The sequence below is a fragment of the Ziziphus jujuba genome, chromosome 8 (genome assembly GCF_031755915.1).
Source record: "Ziziphus jujuba cultivar Dongzao chromosome 8, ASM3175591v1".
In the NCBI taxonomy this organism is placed as follows: domain Eukaryota; kingdom Viridiplantae; phylum Streptophyta; class Magnoliopsida; order Rosales; family Rhamnaceae; genus Ziziphus; species Ziziphus jujuba.
The window spans coordinates 24979018-25004178 of record NC_083386.1 but is presented as its reverse complement, the minus strand read 5'-3'; the positions used below and the strand labels follow the sequence as shown (position 1 = coordinate 25004178).

Below are 25161 nucleotides of genomic sequence, written 5' to 3'. Positions count from 1 at the left end.
GAAAATTAATTTCTTTCTATACTTTACTTCATAAGTTACTCTTCCAAAATATACTTTTATTTCCCATGTATATTTGATAAAGCACTTCATTTCATTGAAAGAATAATTTTAATTACTTATGGTTTCTGTTTTTGGAGAGGAGATTCTTTAAGAAAAAACAGTTTGAATACTGATGCTTGTCTTGGAGATTAATATATATATATATATATATATATTATGTTAATATTTTTTTTTTACCTAATATATTCTAAGTCCCAAAGTTAGTCGCAAAAACATTATTTTTTCAAACAATGAAAATCCCATACTATTCTAATATTTCAAAATTTTAACATTACATCCTGTTTAAAATATTTTTAATCATACAACAAGAATGATTTAAATACAAACATAACTTTGATTTATAAATTTTATTTTAGGACTTAATTTACAAAAGAGCCATATATAATAAAAGGATAACACGAACCATATCGAGGTTCTTCCACTGGCCAAAAAAAATATAGGGTTAGAATTCCTCCAATCCCAATATATACACAAATATTATAAAAACAAATTGTAATTTTTTGGTTGTTCTGAGAGATTTTTATTTTATTATTATTAATTTCTTTTTTGTGGCCTAGGATATGGGATTCGAACTTCTGTACCTTGATTTGGAAACAAAGTGTCACTAGGTTGTGCAGTCTACTAAATTAAATGCAACTACAGTTTCCTAATTAATAGGTGTGTACCTTGTGGTGTCAACTAGCAATGCTAGAGTCTTCGAGATAACCAATGGCATATATGGCGTAAGCTTTCACACTCTTTAACTTACCACGTGGTAGATTTATGCATACATAAAAGTTAAAAGAGGTTTCACAACATTTATTTAGGCCATACGATAATTCACCTGGCTATGAAAAGGACCTAATGCCATACCCTTAACCCACTTTCGGTAAATCAAACACATTGCTACTTGAGAAGAAGTTCCATGTCATTTTCAAAGGCATCAGATCATATCCGCATATCGTTAGAAACAGTTCAATTCCTCCCTCATTAAACCATCAGCATCACAAATTAGTTTTACATCAGCAGTTTTTTTTTTTTTTTTTTTTTTTTTTGGGGAGAAATGTAGAGTACAAGTTTATTATTAATATTATTATTACTATTTAATAAGTTTAAAATATGATAAACAGAATAATTCAATAATTGTGTATAACTATAAACTCAAAAGAGTCAAAGACAAGTACCGATCGACACAATAGATGACAGATTTGTACCATATAAGTAATTTTTAAAATAAAGTAAATTCCACATAAATAAGCAAAACTTAAAAGAAACAAAAAAATAAATAAAAAAGAAAATAAAGAACTTCTACAAAGAATAGTTAAGGAAGGGAAGGAGCAATGAATGAAACTTAAAAATAACAATAAAAAAAATGAAGATTTTAAAGTAATCTAAGTTAAGACCAGAAACGTCCATATCATCGCCAAACAATACCCTTATCCTATCTTCTCCACATTCCAAGAAGTGCCAATCCTAAAACTTACACATCAGTAGTTTTGATTTGATGGAACTAACCGTAAGAAAAAGCAGAAGCCGCAAGAACCAGAAACCGCAGAAAGAAAGCAGCCGCCAAATTCAATCTTCAAAATAAAAAAAATTAAATTAAATACCCTTTTTAAATAAATGCTTTCATTCAATTTTTAAGGTATCAAAACCCCCAAAAGAAAACTCCCCCAGATCCCAATCCCCAATGCAATCAAAATTAAAGGAAAAAAAAAAAAGCTGGTGTTTCGGAGATGCATTTTAATCAGAACCGTTGATCTTGGTGAATTTTGTTCCATGATATTTGAGGGGTAAAAACCGAGTCAAATCAAAACCCCAGCAGCAGAGGAGACTGACAAGGACGACTGCAGCTGAAGCAGGTGGTGGTAGCAGTCGGCGGCAGTGGGCCTCTGCTCCGGGTTCTGATCCAAACACCGCTTCTGCAGCTCCCTTAGCATCTTCGGCATACCCGCCAACCCACAGCTCCGAACCAGATGCCCCACTCCCCAGACGTCCACCTTCACCCCATGCAACCCCCTTTCCATCTCCGGCGCACGCCTCCCACGCGCCATCGTCGCCTCCGTCTCCCCATCACCACCCATACCCATCATCATTGGATGCGACGGGTATATCTGCGGCGCACTCACCGCCTCATCGAACCCGCAGACGAACCACTCGTTCTCTCTGTCGCACCTCCTCATCACCTTATCCCAGCTCAAATCCCTGTGCATGAAAGATAGATCATGAAGCGCCACCAACGCCTTCGTTACATACTTCAGAGCCTCCACCAACTGGTCGAAATTCGAGGGCTTGAATTTGCAACCTCTCGGTTTGAACACCAATGCTAAATCTTTCTCCGACGATCTGTGAATGAATTCTGCATGAGGTATTCGGTGATCGAGAAAATCATAGATCTCTTTCACGGCCGTCCATTTCCTTCTGTTCGAGAAATATCTCGTCACGGTGTTGGGTGTCATTTCGATCACTTCTCCACTTCCCGCATCGATCCTCTCGAAATCGCTGTAAGGAAGCATCTTGAAACTGCTGCTGCCACCACCACCACCACCGCCATTGTTGTTGATATTGTTTAAGCATCGGTCAGCTAACAATGGTAGCAAACCAGCTATCCTATAACATGGTACTAGGGCTTTAATCCTCTCTGATGGTGATGATAAATCTACCGTGTGTAAATCGGTTCGAATTATCCGATCCTGTATTCGGCTCAATGCGCAAAATGTTACCACATAGCCAACTGCATAGTAGCCTAATATATATGGCAGGTCTACATAGGTCCAAAGAAGTTTCTCGACTAATGAGCTAGAAGGATCTACATGACCTTCTCTCAATTGGTCAACTTCCTCACCTCTCCATAGACAAAAATTCCTCACGAAACCTGTGACATTCGGCCATTGATCTTGCAAAGGCTCGGATGGTGATGTCGATGTGGGTTTGCGTATGGTAACCATTTCAACCGAACAAAATTTAGAGACAATCCTATTGATGCAATCGTCCCAAAGGCCGATAAATGAGTCTCTACTAGTGGCAGTTGAGGTTGTGATACTAGGGTTGATTCGTATAATGGGACTGAGTATATCGTATGTGATGGACCTGCAATCTAACATTTCCGAAGAGGTGGTGAGGAAAAGATCTTTTCCTTGTGGCAAATCTCGGTAAACGTCCTTGCGAAGTGGAAATCGCAATTCCTCGGAAGGTGGTTCTTGTAAGTACCATGAAAGCTCGAATAGGCTTGGAAGTGATTGTGGTGGAACTCGAAGACATCCAACATAGTACTCGGTTGGGTCTTGAAATTCCCATGGAGGAAAGGCTGCCAAAAAAAAAAAACACAATTTACTATAACGAGTGAAACAAGAATATTCTACGGTTTAAAAACTGTTTTAATTAATTAATGCAACAGAGATTTCTGATGGTATAGAACTTGTATAGAATTTACCATATTTCAAGAAACATAATATAAAATAAATACACATTCAGCAAAATATATATATATACATATATATTTAAATATACAAAATAAATACCCATAAAATGAGAATGACCCACAAATTATATCTTATATATTCAAATATAAATTAAATTAGTCAATCCATATTAAAACTTACATCTTATGATGGATGGTTCAGTTAAAGGAAGCTGGATTTTCTCAGAGAAGCCTGGCATTGAAAGACATTAAGACACAGTGTAAGACTATTGTAAATTCCAAGATCTGTGAACACATGATAGAGTGTTGAAAGATTAAAAAGATTATTTGGTTTTGAGCGTACCAGAAGAAGTGGTGGCAGCGGAGTAAAATGAAGACTTCCTTCTGCCAAAGACTTTGACTTGCTGTCCGGAAACGAATCTATCAACAGAGAAACCTCTCAGAGGACCATCTTCAAAGGCTTCCATGGTGCAAGCAACCATACCGTCATCAAAGTAAGTAAGCTCATCCGCATTCAAAAAGCTCGAACCTTGGAGTCTCACTCTACCTCTATGGTGCTCACCTTCTTCACCCCACAAACTAACCGATTCTTCCCATATCATTCTTATCTTACCAATCCTACGAAGCTCCTTTGAAGATGATAACAGTGGCGATGGACCTCCTACGTCCATTGATGAAGATTCAAAACCCAATAAGGAAGAAGGTCTCCCACCATGGTAAGATGGTTCACCTCCGCTACTGCTCATCATCAACTGCTTTGTCCTCCCTACATAAGATATCAAAAATTTAAAAAAAGAAAAGAAAAGAAAAAGAAATTGTTTTCAGATCTTTCGCTTTCAAGTGCAACTAAAGAAGATTGTAACTTTCCAAAGAATAGTTCTTGAACATGCAAGAGAGAGACTGAATTTTATATAATACATTTGTGCGTGTATATATATATATATATATATATGTACCTGCAGACGCTGAGAGATGAAGCTCGTCGTCTTTAAAAGAAGGGGGTGCGGGCAAAATTCTTGCCGCTTCAACAATCGCAGATCCTCCTCTGCCCTGCGGAGTACTTCGCATTCTAGACCCCATGAACTGAGACAATTCTTCAAAGACCTCTTCATCGAACGACGCAGGCAATCTATGCAGTTTTCTCTCATACGGCGAAAGCCTGAAGTAGCTTTTACCAACTTGTTCTCTCTCACCCCCTCTTTCCCACTCATAAACTTTCCTAAACTCTCCCAGCATATTATCCCATTTCGTTCCTGCCGTTTTAGCGTCTCTGTTAATACCTTGCCTCTGTAAAAACTCAGCTACTTCTTTATCTTTCTCAGCCCTGGTTTTGCTTCTGGTTTGAGTACCCAAATCTGTATGATGATGCTCTGTTCTCAAAGACGATGAACCAGATCCATCACCACTACCAACACTACCTTGGTATTGAATCCTCCAAGCTCTTGCTAACCATAGCATCTCGTTTGGTTTCCAAACGGGGCTAACATATTTGCCTTTTCTAAATTGATGATGGTGGTGAACCGGGTTTTCTCCCTCCGATTTGTTTGTGTCCTGACCGGAAGCTGCTGAGAGAGAAGGCAGAGGGGAATGAGATGGAGAAGAGGCTGTGTCTGAGGAAGAAGCAGCTGTACTGTGGAGTAGATGTTGGGGTTGAGCTGTTGTTGTTGTTGTTGGAGGGGGGTTGTTGGTCGGGTTTGCTGTCGGTGATGGACTTGATTGCTCGGTTGTGTGAATGCTGGTTATTTGGGTAGGGGTCTGTTTTTGCTGAGAAGATGGAGAAGGAAGGAGCTTCCATTGTCCTGTAGTAGTAGTGTATCTAGGTCTCTTGGGATTGACCGATTCGAATTGTTGTTGCTCAAATGGTGATGATGAAGTTGCACCACTAGGGACATAGAAAGCAGGAGCTCCAGTAACCACAACAACCGCAGGTGGTGGTGGTGGTGGTTGTTGTTGTTGTTGGTGGAGGATTATTGGTCTTGTTTCTGTTGATTCGTCAAGTGGATCTTTAGGGGAAGATGAAATTTGTTGTTGTTGCTGCTGGGTTTGTTGCTTCTTTGATGTATCTCCCTTGTTGTCACCCATTCCTTAATGGGCCCAAAATAAACAAAACAGAAAAAAAAAATTTAAAAAGAAAAAAAGGGAAGGAGTAATTTGGAAGAGAGAAAATCTTTCAAGACAACAAACAGAACAAGAAAAACAAAACAGCATTAGTGTGGAACTAGAATTTGTAGTATGGTTTGGTTAAGTAGTTTTTCCATTGGGTGGGAATTAAAGATTGATGGGCAAACATCTCCAAAAGAGAAAGTTCACAAAGAAAGTATAGGGATCATAGCGCCAAAGCTTAAAAGGTAGAACAACTAAACATAGAAAAAGAAGAAACAGAAAAAAGTCGGAAAGAGGGGGGGGGGGGGGGGGGGGGGGGGTTGTGGAACTGCTATGAATATGACCAGTCAGTGTATTAAGCAAATTAATTAATTAATTAATACAACAAAACTAACAATGGGTTTGTTGTTTATATAATTATATATTTGTTGAAGATTGATTTTGACTACCATATATATGAGTGTATGAGAGAGAGAGAGAGAGTATGTGCAATATGCATGATTAGAGAAGGGTCATGATTGTACTGGGACTGAGAAACGCGGCTCTAAGAACTACATTGTTTTGTCCAAGACGGGAAGAGCTTGGCATGCATTTAGGTTTTTTTTTTTTTTTTTTTTTTTGGGTTGTTGTTGCTGTTTAGGGAGAGAGAAAGAGAAAGAAAAAGGGTAGGGGGCTTCCCGCGTAGAGTGAGGGAGTGAGTGGAGACTGATAGTGAGAGAGAAAGAGAGAGAGAGAGAGGGGGGGGGGGGGGGGGGGGGAGCCGGGGAAGGGTATTTTGGTTTCACAGAGCGATGTGGACTGGTCGAATCGATGGCTCTGCTTCAATGACTCGTATGGCTCTTAAGCCACGTCCTGGTTGGCTTATTTTTGTTTGTTGCTCTCTCTCTCTCTCTCTCTCTCTCTCTCTCTATTTTCTTTTCCTTATTTTTAATTTTTAATTTTTATTTTTAAATTTTTTATGGCTGCTCATTAAACTGCTCCCCCTACTTTTCTAGTACAGATCCTCTGTCTTTTTAATCATGTGCCTCCTTTTAATTGAACAACGATACCATTAAAGAGAGATTTGAAGAAAAGCATACCCAATAAAGGCTCTTTCTTTCTCTGTTAATAAAACAAAAATATTTCTAAGTGTTTTTTTTCTTTTTCTTTTTTCTAAACGTTTTTTGATTCAATTTCTATAAAGAAAAATCATTCTTTATTTGTTTGCAAAAACAGATGAAATATCAATTGCTTTTGTTTTTTTGTTTTTTTAAAGACGAATATAGTTTAAGCTTAGAGAATAAATTCTCGTCTCTTATGTCTAGTCTGCAATTAGTTGTCAAATGTGTTTATTTATTTATTTTCTTCCAACAAAAAAGGTTTTTTTTTTTAATTTATTCGTGTATAAACATCCAATTATGCATTATTAGCAAAAGTACCAACTTATGATAAAACATTCTATTTTAATTAAGATTTGGTTAAACCTTAAACGATATATATATATATTTTTAGACTGGGATATAACTATGCTTTTTTTTTTTTTTTTTTCATTTTTTTCGGTAGGGGGAGAGAGAGAGAGAGAAGGGGGGGGCCTTTGGGAAGTCAAAGTCCGTGATATGGGCCGGGATTGTTATTGGTTACTGGCATTATTGATTATTACATATCTTTCAAGAAAACCCAAATAAGTCTCGGTCTATTTCCAAACAGAGAAAGTAATAATTGACTCAAAAGAATAAAAAGAATACATTAAGTCCAAACAAAATAAAATTTAAAAAATAAATTAAGAGAGAAAAAAATGAGTTTGAATCCTGCTTTGTATGCGCGCTTATTATGTTTAAGAAGAGTTTAAAGATATGAGTCCTATTACATTTTATTGTAATCCATTGGTTCAATTCTACTAAAAAATTTAGAACAATTAGACTTAGGTTATATATTAATAATTTTTTATTTAAAAAAAAAAAGAGAAGTGAATATTTATATGATTTTCAAGTACATATATGATACATTGTATAAGGTGTCATTTATAAATCGTTCTTTTTTTTTTTAAATAGATTGTAAGTAGTTTATTCATTTTAATTATTTTTTAGTATTAGTTAGTAATAATTAAAATTTATTAGAAAGATCAAGTAACTACAAATATTTAAAAATAAAAATAAAAGCTAATACATTTTTAAGTTATATTTTTATTTTTATTTATTTTTTTATATTCAATCAATAAAAGTATTTAACAATCAAATATCAATTTATATTAAAGTAAATAAATAACACACAATTTAAATTTAAAGGAGAACAAAACAAAAACAAGACACGGCACCTAAAATAGTTGTTTTGGATGACACATTGACTTCCATAGGTTGCATGGATTAGTAATGGAATATGATGTAAGTAGTACTGTTACCATGATCACTATTATCAGTTTATTAGTTAGACAGTGGGGAATTGGACAATAGGAAAAGGATTTTGTAAAATGCCACATCGGAAATTAGTAGCCAAAAACTTGATAAGAAAACCGATGCGAATTGAAATGATGGTTTTTGATACATAGAATCTGAATATGCAAGCCTGAGTTCATGTAAATATATGTGTGTATCATATGACCCTCATATGGGCTTGGTCATTCCCGCAATGCCATGATGTCGAGAAGGGAGTTTCGATTTCTGATCCACTTGCGGCATGCCATGTTTATTCCACTTGCCCGTGCTGTACATATTAAAATACAAAGGTATTATATCTAACAGATTGCCATGCCATCCTGGCATGTCATGTAAATTTAATAGATGATAACCATATGCAATTTTACATGATTATAAAATAGTATATATGGATCATATATAAAAATTGTAATATGTTCGACAAGAAACGGAATAAGACATCATGTGATCCAGATTTCACCAAAAAAAAAAAAAATAAATAAAAATATTATTGTACTAATACATATTAATTAAGTTTCAAAAAATCGATTTGGATAGAAATATCAAAAGTTTAAACTACGAAAATTTCTATAGAAATATCGGAAAAATATCGAATATCGATAAAAATTATAAAAAATGATGGAAATTGTTTTAAAAAATATAAATTTTTATTAACACTTTGGAATTAGCTTATTTAATCTATCAATTATCAAATTGATTATAAAACTTGCTAAAATATTGAATGGATATTATATTCTTCATAGTGAATTGATTTATAATAAGCACTAATGACCACAGATGAATTATTATTAATAAAATATATCAAAAAAAATATATATGATAAAATTATTTCTTAACTAAAATACATAAAACAATTATTATAATTACATTATAATTCATAAATGACATCTTAATACCACATAGAACTTCTAAGTAGTTAAAAATCATCGGTTTCTTTCTCATTTTCATTTTAAAATGTGAAATGTGATAAGTAGTTGACAAGGTGTATACCCCAGATAATTTTGCATATAATTATTAATATGCTAACCATATGAATCTTGCATTATTGGTTGACTATGTGCATAACTATTACTTTCTGATGGTTGAGTTTGAGATGGTACCCATGAGTCGCTACTTGATGACATTCCATAAATATCCATTGAATAAGGATTATGAAAATGACTTCCAACCCTCATAGATCCAAAATTCATAGAAATTAAATCTTCTTCTTATTATGACATTTCTATTATACATTTCTGTTTACATATATAGTCTTTTCCAACAGTACCAAATCCTTGATCTACATCTCTACTCTCATGATCTTTATCTTGTGTTGCATGTGTGTAATATTACTCACCAGTAAATGGACTTAATCCAACTTCTCAACTAGGTGATTTCCTTTGGCCACTACTTCTTCTAACTTCTTCAAAAATGTATTTAAAAAAAAAAAAACTTGTGAATTGTCAAGATTTTTTTTTTATTTTTCAAATAAACATTATTATTTCACATGTATATATTTCATCGTCTATCTATCCACATTTGTAAAACATATATTCCCGCCAATCAAATTTGCCAGATTAAAAAATATAATCTACAATTATTGTATTTTCGCTTTATCGATATTCAATAAGTGGAAGTTATTAATGTTATTCAATTTAATTCATTCTATTTTTCTTATATCACTAAATGTCTAAAAAACCATTAAAGCATAAAAAAATTATCAATGAAGTTAATTTGATAAAAAAAATTACTAAATATCAATAATATTTATGAATTTTTTTAAAAAAATTGAAAAAATTCGCTGGATATTTTCGAAATTTTAGAAATTTCTATGGAAATTATAGATTTTCTTAACCAAATCGTTAAGGATTTGATGTGAATATTTTACAGAAATTTCCATGGAATTTTTGGTGAAATTTCGGAAATTTCATTGTATATTATAGAAATTCTATCCATTTCCATTTCGAATCTAAATTTTATTTCGACCTCTTCAAAAAATAAAAATATCGAGGAATTATTGGATATTTTAAACCTTGATATTAATGACTCAAACAAATGTTAAGAATAAATATCATTTTTCCATTTTGACTTGAAATGAAATAAATACATATACGTATTTTTTAAAATTTTACTATTAGTTTTCCAAATATGTAATGTAGTCCCTCAATATACAATATGTTACAATTAGAATTATATTTAATTTTGACTAACATGTTATTTAAGGATACTACCATGTGAGTATTGGATATCAAACTGCAATTTTTAAAAAAATAAATAGGGAATTGTAAAATGCAAAATTATAGAAATATAAAGTTTTGAGGATTTGTTTGGAAATGATTACTAAAATTCTCCTGTATAAAGTAATTTTTGAAAAATTACTAAATTGACGTTTTTTTAGAATCACTAAATAGATAATTTATGTAAAACGAAATCACTTATATGCTCTCTCTTTTTTTTTTTTTTTTGGTCAAACACTTTTTAAAGTGCCTTTATCCACTTGATGATGCATTTGGAATAAAGAATCGGTCCAAACGTATCATAATTATATTTTTAATAGAATCTACTTTTAAAATTTTACATATTAAGTCTCTTTAATTTGAAATTTGATATCTTTTAACAAATCATGTAACTGTACATGAGATAATCATTAAAATTCATTAGTTAAAACTTAAAAATGGTCCAAAACGTAATAATTCTAAATTGAGTGTTAACTTGTTACTTTTCAAGTTTGTGGGGGAAGAAGAAGTTGAAACTCCCATAAATCTATACAGGGAAAGGGATCTGGATGTTAGAGAACTGTGGTTGGTTGTTGACCAATAGAAAGAATGGGAGAAAGAAAGATGCCCCTTAGCGTTCTAAAAGGAGATTATTCGCTTGGACGGCTCTAAGAATTCGCCGATAACTAAAAGTCTTAGTAGCTATAACTCAAATAAGGAATGTTACCCCCCTATGTCCCCCTCGGGGGGATAGTAGAAGCAACTCAAAAACAGCAAACGCCACTATTTAACTGTTTATGCGAAACTCCACGCACAACTCGCATTGAAGATGCTCCACTCGTTCTAAGCACAATGGACCGCTCTGTGTGCTCGTCATGATCTTAGACAACCTGAGCCGTCTTGTCTTCATCCTTGTGCCACTATCAAGTGTTTGAGTTGAGCAAAAATACTGCGACTAGGGAAACGAAGAATGGAATTGAAGGCATAGTCTCAATAAAAAGAATTGAACACCAACCAATGAGTGGCGGATTTTGATGGAGTCTCGCAAAAGAAACAACCACCAGCGTTTGGTGCAACACCTGGATTTTGGTGCATTCTTCTTTCTTTCCTTGGTCTTTCGTTCCGTCATATTCCTAATAACTTATCCAATTACAATGTATTAACCGCTAATGCACCTTTCTTTTATCAAATCTCAGGGACATGGTCTAATCATGAGGGTAGTATTTTATCATGGTCTCGGGTCGCTTCTAATATCTCTAACACTGGTTTTATCGCTTTATTTGCCTGTTACAGACTCTATTAAAGCTTAATAGCCTTAACTTAATGTATTGGTGTTCCAATACAGCTCCCCTTCCCCTGCTGACCAATGAATCCATTTAGAGGTGCATTGAACAACCAGTGCCGTCTTGTCTTCATCCGTTCCCCTATGACCTCAGGATTGATAGTCGAAGAACGCTCGCTCCAGTATGTGTTAAGCATACGGCGACTGGACCTCAAATGAAACCGTCGGGAAGGAAATTGTAACCCTTATCCCTTTAGCCTGCCTTTCCTATAGCTCGCAGGTTACCTTGTAAACTAGCTATCCATTCGCTTGCTTGCTACGCTCGCCTTGGTGTACTGGACAAGGGTGGGATTGCTAGTCCGTGAAACATGGTTGGCACATAAATATAATGGAACTGTAGACACGTTCTCTTTCTCATTGACCTCAGGAAAGCTGCCCTTAATACAGCTTTGAAAATCTCTATGACCTCCGGGCGGTACAAAGTACACCGCTTCCGTAGAGGCAGGTAGTAACCTAACCTTTAAGAGTCTGTTCAAGGGAGGAGCCGAGCCCTCTTATCTATAAATGGAAAGATCTTCCGGTCTGCGTGCGTGGGAGTAGCTCAAACAAAGAAGAGTTTGGTCTGGCCTGAATTCAGGCCCGGCCCACACAAACCCTTCGATGACTTATCGGCTGCCTTGCTTGAGGAATAGTTTCACAAAAATGGAGACGAACTGGAATAACATCCGATCTTGTTTCTGGATGCCAAGCTCTGCTTTGGTCCACCATCGGGGGGGTTGTTAGGGGGTCTATTCCCAATCAATCATGATCAGAAAGGGACCTCCTATTTGGAGCTAAACCTTTTAGGATGGGGAGCGCAAAAGGTTAAATAAATAATAATATTCTATTACATAATATAAGGCGCTACCCATAGAGAGGGGCCTTTTCTTTCTGGGCTTGACTACTTACCTTATTATTATGAAATGACTTGTAAACCTTATTATGATCGTCCCTCATTGGTTGTCCGCGGATTCCATTATCAAGAAGTGTATCCACGGCTTCTTGTACCAATTTCTCCTAGCACATTACTAATTCCCCTGTTGGCACCAGTCCTACATTTTGTCTCTGTGGACCAAGGAGAAAGGGGGTTCAACGGGAAGAGGATTGTAACATGAGAGAAGCAAGGGGGTCAACCTCTTTCAAATATACAACATGGATTCTGGCGTACTAACTTTCATACAGGTGCTGCATGGCTGTCGTCAGCTCCTGTCGTGAGATGTTTGGTCAAGTCCTATAACGAGCGAAACCTTCGTTTTGTGTTGCTGAGACATGCGCCTAAGGATAAAGTCTTTGCAACCGAGGTGAGCTGAGGAGCCGACTGACGTGCCAGCGCTACTAATTGAGTGCCAGCACGTAGCTGTGCCCCTTATTGAAAACTCAAGGAAAGCCTTGATCGATATGAGAAAGATGCGCTCAAGCACCCTTATTAGTAAGGTTGCTTGTTTCCACTCCCCAAAAAAAAGGAGAGAGATGTCCCGTCCCTTCTTTATGCACATCCATATACATAGCCAGACACAAAGGTGTACAATCTAGTCAAAATCTGCGGTTCTTTAAGTTCATTCACTGTAGGTTCTCTTACGAGCCGCTCCACATAGGAGACGATGATTTGGGGCTACTGCTGCCCTAATAGCGGAGCCGTCCCCATTGGGGAGAGGGGAAGGTTGGGAGGATACGCCTACCTCCGCCGGAACCGAATTGGAATAGACTTCCCTTCTCTATACGTACAGCCTCTCTGTCCTAGACGACGAGGCCTCGAAGAAGTATCAACATTTTATCGTAAGTGACCAGTGAACCTTCAAGCCGTACCTACTTCCAGATTTTAATACTATTAGTAAGGATGCGTAGTAGCATTCAAAGAGCACTCTTTGGCCTTTAGACTCGCTTCAACGACTTCACCCTTTAAGTGACAAACAAGGGGGGTGAAGTAAGGACTAGTATAAGAGTGGCTCGGTCATCAATAGGCCTCTCCTTATTCATTTTATAGGGCGGGGCTGCGGACCGACAATCCAACAAAAGGGCTTAAAAGCTCCTTTATCAAACCTTCCCCTTTCTCTAAGAATAAGGTAAGCAAAGCATCAAAGCCCAGCAAACCCAACCTATACAAAAAGCTCTTTCCAGCCTCTACTCCTAACAAGTGAAAGTAGCCACCCGGAGCATTGATTCCCCATAACGAATAGGCTAGCTCAATTGCCTATCCTGTGCTCGAGAAGGCCCCCCAGTTCCAAGCATTCTGAGCTAGAAGGAGGCAAGCAAATGAAGGGAGGCATTACGGGCTGACTACAAAAAGCAAAGCTTCGTAGACTTGACAAGTCGTTTATAGAATGCCGACTACTAAGTGAAGACTTTCCACTTCATTTAATAGGGGGAGGGGGGAGGTAAGCTTCGCTTAGCGAGCTTTATAGGGCCGACCACTACATAAGCCGCTGACGGAGAAAGCTCGAAGGGCTTCCCTTCATTCGCGAAGTCAAGATATTGATTCCTCCACACAACAATTTGCTTCTCGTATCGACGAATTAGAAGAGATGTCAACTGGGCCCACAGGTAATGAATGGGAAGATCAAAAAGTTGGAAGAAGAAGGGATTTTTTGGTTAGACGCATGAACCCTATAAGCTGCAGGGAATCAACTGCTTACAATGTTCGACGCTGGCTCCCAAATTTCTAATTTCAAGCCACCTTCCTGCTGCTTAGGTAGGGAGGCCTTATCCCATGGCTCCCACATGATTGAGGTCGCTACCAATGGGTTACTGATCGCGAAAACAAAGTCGCCGATCTCATTTGCGAATTTCGGAAAGAAGATGGATTGAGACTTCCTGTTGCACACCGCTTGCAGGCCCCCATCAATTCCTTTGAGTTTCGGTCTTGCGACCGTACTCCCCAGGCGGAGTGTTTCACGCGTTAGCTGAGCCCCTGATCCGCGTAGACCAAGGGCGAACACTCATCGTTTACGGCATGGACTACCAGGGTATCTAATCCCGTTCGCTCCCCATGCTTTCGCACTCCAATGTCGGTAGGGACCCAGAGAGCTGCCTTCAATTTTGGCGAATTTCACCCCTACACACAAAATTCCACTCTCCTATGTCTCACTCAAGTGAGAAATTTCCAGTGAAAGCTGGTTTTTTTATCCCTTGCCTTCTCAAGGGTAAGCTCATCATGCTCAAAAATGTCTCATCGATAAAATAACCCACTAATGTTATCTTCTTAGTTCTACCTTTAGCTTTAGCATGAGGAAGAGCTCTCCTTATCTTTCTGAAAGTAGAATAAGGAAACACCTTCTCTTTCACCCCCATGTTTGCAATTCACACTAACCCGTCAATTTGGGATCCAATTCGGGATTTTCATTGGGAGGTATCAAGAAGGAATTGGAATGTAATAATATCGATTTATACAGATACATTTATACAGAAGAAAAGGTGAACCTTCTCTGTAACACCCCGTCCCAAATCGCACCGGAATCCGTGCACGTTGACCGAGGTTGACCGTTAACCGAGCGGGTCAAAAGTTGACTTTTTGCTCCAGTTGGAATTTCGAGTTGACCAGGGTACCGTGGTGAAGTGCATGACGCCCTGAGTTCGTAGACTAGCAGCACGTCGAAAACGGAGCTACGGTTTGAAAGTTATAGGCAAAACAAGTCGAAGTGCAAACAGTCCAAAAGGTGCTGGGAGTTGACTTTTTCTTGAGATGTGATTTTGTGTTGACTCTTGTATAGTTTTAAAGTACTCGTCGATACGAGTTCATAGACTAGCGGCACGCTTGAATCGGATGCTTGGTTAAAAAGTTATAGACGTTTGAAATTCGCCGGATACCGTATTATTTTATTATATCTGGCTTAAGTGCACAGTGACACCACGTGTCAGCTTTTGATTGGTCCACGTGCATGAACAGTGTCACACGGTGGCTTTTATTTGATAAAATTCTCGGGGAAGAGAGAGAAAGAGAGAGAGAGAGAGAGAGAGTCCGACCGGCGTTGAAATTTTTCAAATTTTCTGGCCGAATTACTGTACATGCACCGGCCAGCAAGGTTCCCCTCCCCATTTCCGGCAAAACCTTAAATTTCCACGACGATCGGCCGCCGGACGCGCCCGGATTGGACGTTCGAAGATCGGCGGTGAGTTTTTCCCTCCACCGCCGGCCACCGCCGATCGACCCACTTCCGGCCATTTTCTGGCCACATGCGCCTGACACCCTTCATCCTCTCCTCAAGTCCGGCCGACCCACCAAGTTTCGCGGCCATCGGACCACCGACGCACCGGGATCGGAGTGTTTTCCGGCGAGGGGCCGGAAATCTTCAAACCGTGATTTCTCCGGCGTCCAGCCTCCGTTTGCCTCACCACCGGTCCCGTTGGATTGCTCTCCCCACGATCTACAATTCTGCAAAAAATCACAGCCAACGGCCACCGCACGCGCCACCGCCGGCGACGGTTGCCGATGACCGCGGCGGCTCGCCTGAAGTTACTGTTCCGGCGAGTACCCAATTTCCCGGCCGGCTCCAGTCCACTGTGTTCGACCTCCTGAACCCGAATCCGGCATCCGTTTCTGCCAATTCGCGATGGTTTGGGAGAATTGCGGAGCCGAAACCCGAAAAGCTTTCCAGCGAAATTTCGACCCCGTCGGGTACGATCACCGGAAATTAAGACCGAATCTGTGATCACTATCACTCGAGCTTCGATTCGGTATATAATTCGTAAATTTTAGATATCGTTTGGTGTTCGCTCCCCGGATACCCATTTGGGGATTATCCGAATAAAATATTAATATTTGTGGTTTGGTACTGTGGATGTTTAGGTGCACGTGCGAGTAGCAGAGTCGATCCTACGGAGGATCTTGATTGAGATACGTGCATAAGGTGAGTGACCCACCTTCAAATTAATTTTGGGAATTTAATTGGTGAATATTATGTGTGATTTAAATATTGGAATTTAAATTTTATGTGCCAAATATTTATTTGATTTATTGTGGATTTATTGGTGAATTTATTGGATTTAAGAAAATGTGCATTCTATAAAATTTATGCCATGTGAAATTATTTTATGGTTTTTGAGAATTTTGAAATTCTTGTGGTTTTAACATTAAATCGGGCATGATTTGATTTTCAAATATTTCAAGGAAAATATTTGTTTATGTTGGTGACTCCAATTTTTATAAAATATGCCCATGGAATATTGTGAGATTTAATTATTATATTTCGAGAAATTATTTATGCTATTGGGAAAATGTGAATATTTGAATTGGTGGATTTGGGAGTTGGTGGATTTGAAAATCATGGAATTTATGGTATTGATTATAAAGAAATTGTGGAGAATTTTCCGGGTTCAAGCGGATGGAATATACCCGCTGTGTTTATGCAAAGGTGTGAGTTTTGTTATATAAATTCAATATGTGGATTTTATGATTTTTAGATGCACCGTGCACGTACTGGTGTTCTGTTTATATGTGATATGGTTAGTGTGCACACGGTTGTGATTAGCGCGTAGGTGGGTGTGAGTAGCGCGCAGGTGATATTATGAGGTTGTCCTGTGGTTGCCATCGGATGAGGGTAGGCCACCTCCCATGGCCGGGACACCAGGTTAGCAGCGGCGCAGTGGGACGCCACGCTACCGTATGCCGGTTTCTCTCTATAACCTCCTGTTTGGCGGTACCTCGGGACGCTGGGTACTGTTGGCGCCACTGATATATAGTGGGTGCATCAAATGATTTTCAGAACTGGGTTTTAAAAAATAAAATGTTTTAAAGCTGTATTGGAATTTAAAATATAATTATTACTGTTCTGGTATTTATCTGATGTCTTGGTTTTCGGGGAATACGAATAAAGGGTTTTGTGAAAAGGTTTTAAAAGGGGAACTTTTCCAACTGAGAGAACTGTAAAGGTTTTGAGAGAAATTATTATTTTCCAATTAATTATTATATATCTACTGTATTACTGTGGTATTATATTGTATAGTAGACAGGGTCACTCACTGAGATGATTAGCATCTCACACTCTTAAATTCCGTTCCCCTAGGTCCAGGTTGGAGACGTTGATTGTCCGGGACGAACCCAACGTCTCAGTTCGTTGCCGAAGGTTCAAGAAGTTTTTTCTTCCCTTTTTCCTCTCTATCTTGTATTGCTTCCTTATTTGTCATTGTATAAATTCCGCATGTATCTGTATAATGCTCTGTATACTATATTGGACGTGTAGTTGTTATTTATGCACTGGATTGCTGCTGTTTTTATTTTTGAAGTGCTGAAAATTGTGGAATCAATTTGTAGTTGTGGGAGGAATAAGGGGATGAATTTTTTTTGAAGTGTGTTTTCAGTGCAGGTGATTTTTGGTTAGTCCTACCCTTAGGGGAGGTGCTACCGGATTTTCCGTTGGAAGGTTCGGTGGTATTTCTCTGGGATCAGGGCTTGTCTAGGGTTCCGGGGAAGGAATTCTGGACGGGTCCTGACATTCTCCCCCTAGCTGCTCGGTAACTCGATTCTATTACTTGAATCAAGCCTGTAAAACACTTGATAGTGGCACAAGGATGAAGACAAGACGGCTCAGGTTGTCCAAGATAAGCCTATGGAATCCATTGTACTAAGACCCGAACGATCATCCAAGGACTTCAAATCCGGACTAAAAACTAGTCAAGAAGGCTTAACTCAAGCAATCACTCAAGAGAAGACAGGATTTTCGCTTGCCGGATTCGTAAAGAAAAGAGACCGAGCAGGAAATGAAAAGTCGTACTACAACAACTGTAAACATTCCCTCCCCGCTTTGACTTTGATCAATTTGCCCACATAGCGTCTTTTTTGAGAGAAGATGTCCTCATGCATGTTGAGGGGATGCCCCGCCATTCCTTGTCAAAGGAATGGAGTAAAGGGGCTATTAGCAGCAGGAGAACTGTACTAACCTGCCAACGGTTACTTTCTCAGGGCTCCGCAAGAGAAGAAAGAAGGTACAGGTCAAATTTATAATGAAGCGAAGGCGGGTTTGCTACCGATACTGCAGTGGTAGCTTGGATGGTTTTCTGGTGGCCATCCCCGTTTAACACGGTAGAGCATGCCGACGAAGAAGGTGGCTCCATACGAGGGAATTGGGGGTTGTTAGAGCTAAAACAAAAGGTAAAACTTCGGGGAACTCCTTAACGCAAAGGAAGCAGATAAAGTAGCCCCTTTATTCAATTCTTTTTATAAAGAATGGCGGGGCATAGAAGCTAGAAGAGGACGTTCGTGCCCTTTACCCAAGGGTCACTTCACTCTCTTTTAGCTTCTTCTTCTCTCCTCGTTCTGTCTGGCCAGTGGTCCAATCAGTTCTTGTCGTATATCCATGGGCTGGGTTCCTTTTTGTTCTCCATCTAAGTTACTTATTGTTTAAACTGCAAACTCCGAACAATTCCTTCTAGCCAGTCTTGGTACTCTCTCTCGTTATCATCGAATTTCTTATTTAAGCTCTTTTTAATCTTCTCGCTCTCTCAGTGAATCTTCTTTCGGGCTTGAAAAAAAAATGCTTATATTAACTTCTCTCCTACCTCCCTCCTGTCTTGTACAAGATCATGCGAGAGGCCCTATGGAGTAAGGTAAGGGAACTGGGAAGGACCCGAGAGCTGGCAAGCTCTCTTTTTTGGAGAAACTTCCTTTACCTCAGTCTTTTGCCTTTTCTGCTGTGGCATCGTAGATTAGGACATGTCCGCAGCCCAAGGCTTAGGACCGGTGAACCTCCAGACCTGACCTATTCTTTAAACTGATACTGTTCCGCTCCTTGATTAAAGGAGAAGAAGTCAGAAAAGAACTAGGAGATAAGATTGCAGTATGGACCGCTCCACGATCTAATTCAAAACCGAACGTGAAACTTTGGTTTCATTCAGATGACAAGGGGGATAAAAATAGGAAGATCTAGCATTTTACAAAGAAAGTTGACACCCAGAAAAACGAGTACCGAAACAAGGTAAGAGAGTAATAGAAGCATGGAATCGGACGTCCAGGAAGTTGCAAAGGGATTTCCGAACAACCCTGATACATGACGTCAGGATAACAGGTAAGGAATCGGTAGCAGCCTTGAGAAAAAAAGAAAATCATTTTTTCTTTCCTCTAAGGTACTGCAACGGTTGGGTTTGGTTATAGGTACCATCCATTTTGAACCTTGCCAAAACTGTCATGGCCCAATCATGTATCCTTGGTTGGTAACTTGGTCACTAGTGGAGGTGCTTCATTTACTAAAGCGGTAATTGCTTGCAATTGGAGACCTATCTTACTAATAATAAGAAAGGGGGTGAGATAGGCGACAGGTAGCTTGATTCCAAGTCGGCCCGAAGGGGTAGACTGCTAATAAAGTAGAGCTACCTATTTCCTTGAAGCTCTGTATTGAACGTCGAGTGGTTATAGGACGGGGAGTTATCTATGTAATTACGGTCTTTGTTGGCCGTTGTTCCGGTCGAGCACTCTCTTTTCTTTGGTCAAAGACTTGGTTGGATGCAAGATTTACTCCACGAGAGCGGTACAGACGTAGATGATTTCAGCTATCCGAGTTCACAGGCGTAGTTGCGTGTACTTAATTTCATTTATATTAAGTGAGTGTTCCACCTTTGTTGATGGAATGGGTGTTGTTGTTGTCGAGTTCTTTTGCGGAGCCTATTTCTCCTTAACAATCCCCGGAAGTGAATCAGAGAGAGAGGAGGCCCTCGCTCCGCTCGGATTGATCAGCAAAGCCCAGAGGGCTTAGCTATTTTCAATACAGTAGCGAGCCTATTCAGACTGGCAACACTAAAAAAATAATTAGCCAGGGCCAGGATCGAATCAAGCTAGAAGAGACAGAAAACATAAAGGAAATAGAAAGATTTCATGTCTTACCGGAGAACCAGCACTAATAAAAAAGTTAAAGAAAGGAAATAGAGTAAGGGGCTACTGCTTCTAGTACTCTCCCCGAGGGAGAGCTAGAGAGGGGAAACGTTCCTCAAAGACCGTAATTACATAGATAACTGCTCCTCCCCTTCTCCTTCTTTAAGGCTTTAATTTAAGGAAGGCGAACCAACCATATGGCAGCTGGTTGCTGCTCGCCCCTATCTCTAAAGGCCGATCTGTGCATCTCCGGCCATGAATCAAAGATTCCTCCTGGCGAGCAGGTATGAAGTTGGACTAATTTGGAAACATTGGGCAATTTACTTTATACCTACTATTTCGTCTGGTTTTTTATTCCTAGTCTTATTTTACGTAAGATAAGCAATCAGCATCTTGTCTGTGTCTCTTCTTTCTCTCATTGGATTATGAAGGAATTGGATTGAGAAGCTTCGCCCAGTAGTGCTCTTTGAGCTTGATTGCTCCAAGCCGGTCCCCCGCATGGTCTAAGTCCCTCTCTAACTTGAAGAGCAGAAGAACAGATAATCACTATTTATACGGGAACCAATGGTTATCTTGATTCATTAGAAATTGGACAGGTAAGGAAATTTCTTGTTGAGTTACGTACTTACTTAAAAACGAATAAACCGCGATACCAAGAAATCATATCTTTTACCAAGACATTTAGCGAGGAAGCAGAAGCCCTTTTGAAAGAAGCCCTTTTGGAACGCAATCTTTTTATATTTATTTTCTCACTCGGCTCGTGCGAAACCCCGCCCCGTTATGTTATGGAAGAATTGAACTTATTGCTGGGCTGGTTATTCAGAGCCAGCAATTGGATGCCGGATTTCGCCCCGCAACTAAAAGAAGATCGCCACCTTGCCTGGACAGGAGGTGTACGATCTATACAAAAATTCTTTAATGACTTCAATTGAGTCGGGCAAAGAGTAGGGAATCGCCCCATCTCTAGAAAAAAGGGGGAAAGTGGAACTCAAATGGCCCGATCCGACTACAAGATTTGGAGAATTTTAGATACCTAATTCCAAAAAAAGATCTATTAAAGGGAAAAGGTAGGCGGAAAATGTTTAAATTGCAAAAGTCAAAATATTAAAATGTAATAAACTTTTAAAGATATAATTATAAATTCTGGAACAACATGCATAACTATCTCCTTTCAATACAATAATTAAGTAGATCTTCATTAAGTAGTTGTTTTCTTAGGAGATAACTCTCTTCTTTTTCTTTTTTCTTTTTTCTTTTTTTTCATAACTTAGATGTCAATAATTATAATTAAGTTTTATCCTGGGACTAGTTGCAATTCAATTAGAAGTTCTACTTAACCATCTCCTATATGTCTAATAATGTATGTTGAAAATAGTTTTGATATGTACATAATTCTAAATTTGATTATAAAGTGTAAATTTATTGTTTTATTTTATAAGATAATTTTGTTATTTTAAAGTTATTGGTAATAATATTTTAATAATATTCTTATTCTATAAGTTTTTTTGTTTGTCAAATCAATGAGTTATTGCCCCCACCCATAACGACCTAGTTTCCCAATTTGTCAAATAAAAAATTAACCCAGTTTGTAACGCCGCTATTAATAAGAAGTTAATACTTAAGGAGATTTTATGTATTTTATTTTTATTTTATTGTTTTTGTTTTTTGTTTTTGGTTTGGAACTAGTTTCCCTTGAATTATATAAATTATATATTTTCCATGTACACACGGTACCTTTAAGAAATTACTCTAAATCTTTGGTAAATTAAGTTATCAAGCGTCTGTTAACAAATTTATGAATAAGAAGTTTTATGATTATATTTGAGAGAATATCTTTTAAAATTGAAATAGAAAAATACAATATATATATTAGAAGAGTTCTCAGTACTGCTGTACTGCTCCACAACCAAATTAATTTAAACAATCGAGAGAGAGAGAAAGAGAGAATGGTAAAATCATAAAGTGGGATGTTGTTGGGGTTGCGCGAGAAATTTGGTATTGCGGAATTATCTGAAATAATAATATGGTGGATAAATATACATAATATAGTATGCAATCTATATATGTGTCTTTCCAAATAGATAGATATATAAGGGTCGATATAGAAATTCTGACAAAACCCGGCCAGTTTGGGAAGACAAGTTTTTATTGAGCTGGCTTACGTGAACTCCATTTCCATTTCTTGGGGAGGCCCCTTCTCTGGTACATTTCAACTTTAACAGACAAGGAGGTCGTACTCCTGCTATCAAATTTATACCACTAATTCTCAAGTTTGAGGGAAAAAACTTTACAGGTCGTCTGGTAGCGTGATAGTCTGGTAGCGTGATAGTCTGGTAGTGTGATAGTTAGAGGCATTAACATTTCAATTTATGAACTGCATTTTGAACCTTAACAGAAAAAAAAAAAAAAAAAAAACAAGGGTAGTTGTTATGATAATAATAATTATTTTTTATGATATATATTTAATTTTATTATTTTTTATCATAAAATTTTAAAAATATTTTTTAATAATAATTATATTAATTACCATTTAATATGTAAATTTTATTATAATTATTTATCAATAATAACAAATAGTATTTTATTATTATAATATAATGAACATTAACTTAATATTAATTGCAAATTTAAAAATTTAAAATAAATAAGATAAAAAACAACAAAATAGAAGTTAGCGTAGACATATAATATTAATTGGAAACTTACAAATAAAACAATATAATATCTATATAATAAAAGTAGAAAAGTATATGCGGTGTGTTATTATATTATCATTTCGAATTTCTTCCACAATCATCAATAAAAAAAAATATTATTTTATTATTATTTATAATTTTATTAAAATATTAAATAATATAAAATAGAATAGCTATTTAAAAATATAAATTTTTTTATATTTATTGGTTGTATAAAAAAATATATATTTTATTATTATAATATTAAATAATTAATTGAAAAATTATTTCTCACATGTCATTATATATTAGTTTTAAGTATAACTAATTATTTTAAATTATTTTTAAAATTATCTATTATGATTATAAATATACACAGGAGATCGATGATGCTAGTTTTTCACTTAGTTCATTCAAAAATCAAATTATAATTTTACATAAACATCAAATTTAAAAGATTAAAATATTGAAAGCTTCTAATATTCTTTCGAAAGGGCTAAACATGTATTTATATATATAATTGACGCCATATCATGATTTAATCTAATAATTTTAATACTAGAATAATTTAATAAATTTAATATCAATTTTTTTGTCACATTAAATGTTATAATTTAAATTTAAAAAATAATAAAATTTAAATTTAATAATATATTAAAATAAAAATAAATACTATTAAAATTTAATAAATAATAAATATAATTTTAAATTTCAATTTAAAAAATAAATATAAAAAGTGGGAATAAAAAAATAAAAAAATAAAAAAAAAGAGAGAAAAAGAGAGAACAAGAAAAGCTCTTAATATTCGCGAAGCTTCCACACATCTAAAGTCAACTTTTATTTACAAGCTTATACTACGCCCCCAACCGAACAACTAACCCAATCTGTTTAATGAATACAGCAAATAATAGCCCTGAGCTTATCACAATTAACATAATAATAACACCATATCATTAGCTGACTAGATTAAAATATGCTGACTCAGCTTTATACAGCAATAACGTGATTCCATATATAACTAAAGATGATGAAATTGATTAATTAATCAATTAATTAATGCAATAATTATTTTTAATTATTTTAAATTAGGATTATTATTATTATTATTATTTTTGCTTGTTCCGTAAAATTAGAACTACAGGATCTTCATTTACTCATTCGACTGTTAATTATGTGTGATCAGTCTGTGATCTCAAAATCCATGTTATATGAACTCTGTTAGCCCTTTTTCTTTTTTTCCTTGAAAAAATGAAAGGAGATATAAGGAGGGGTCAGCCAAATCATGAAACACAGGTCGCAACGCAGAGGCAGAGTTGGCAGCTACAGCATATATACTGGAACACTACGTACTACTACTGACTACCAACCCATCGCCAGCACAAACTCCACCCGCCAGCCAACCTTTTTTCTGAATCATCATCTCCATTTTTAATTTCTATATCCACTCTCTCTCTCTCTCTCTCTCTCTCTGTTTCTCTCTGTTATTTAATTATAAATGCATTGCTTTTCCCCAATTAATTCCTTCCGAAACTGTACTTCCCTTCTCGCTATTCGATGCCCCTTCCACTTTCAAGTTCCAAACTCTTTTTTTTATCACTCGTCCTATTCCATCTATCTGCTTTTCTAATATTCTTTCATGTGAATCTTCTATCCTTGGTGTTTTAACTAAGCGAATTTTTTTGATTTCTGCTTCTTTTTCTTTTTTCAAAGAAAACACCTTAACCAAAAAGATATATAAAAGATATATGTGTATATATATATATATATATATGCCTTTTCAAATGTAACATGCCACGTGTATCAAATTTATTAATCAAATATTAAATATTTTATGAGTTGACATTGTAGAGGTGATTAATAAATTATTAATATACCTAATGGTTTGGATATCAAAAATTTAATTAATAAATTTCATAAGTATAAAATTACTTTTTAAAATATATATATATATATATATATAAATGATGCACAATTAAATTCAAATAAGATTTGTTTTATTTTATTAAATTAAAATCTACCAATGAATCAGATTGCATCATTTATATAAGAATCCAACTATTATTAAAATGAAATTTAATTTAATAAAATAAAATTAACTTTACTTACTGACCGTACATAAATATGTTTTTAGTTATTTATTTATTTTTTAATTTTAACTTTTAAGTTTGCAAAAGACATGTCAATGTGGGAACAATGCAA

At 36.6% G+C, this 25161-nt stretch overlaps 1 protein-coding gene across 1 annotated transcript; it reads right to left on the bottom strand.

The window, feature by feature from the left end:
• Positions 1-1326: 1326 nt before the first annotated feature.
• LOC107414384 (uncharacterized) lies at positions 1327-5807 on the bottom strand. The gene is made up of 4 exons (XM_016022497.4): positions 4417-5807; positions 3804-4226; positions 3642-3692; positions 1327-3346 (listed from the first exon to the last, which is right to left on the bottom strand). Exons 1-4 carry the CDS (start codon positions 5540-5542, stop codon positions 1845-1847), a joined length of 3102 nt encoding a protein of 1033 aa, XP_015877983.3. The 5' UTR covers positions 5543-5807; the 3' UTR covers positions 1327-1844.
• Positions 5808-25161: the final 19354 nt, after the last annotated feature.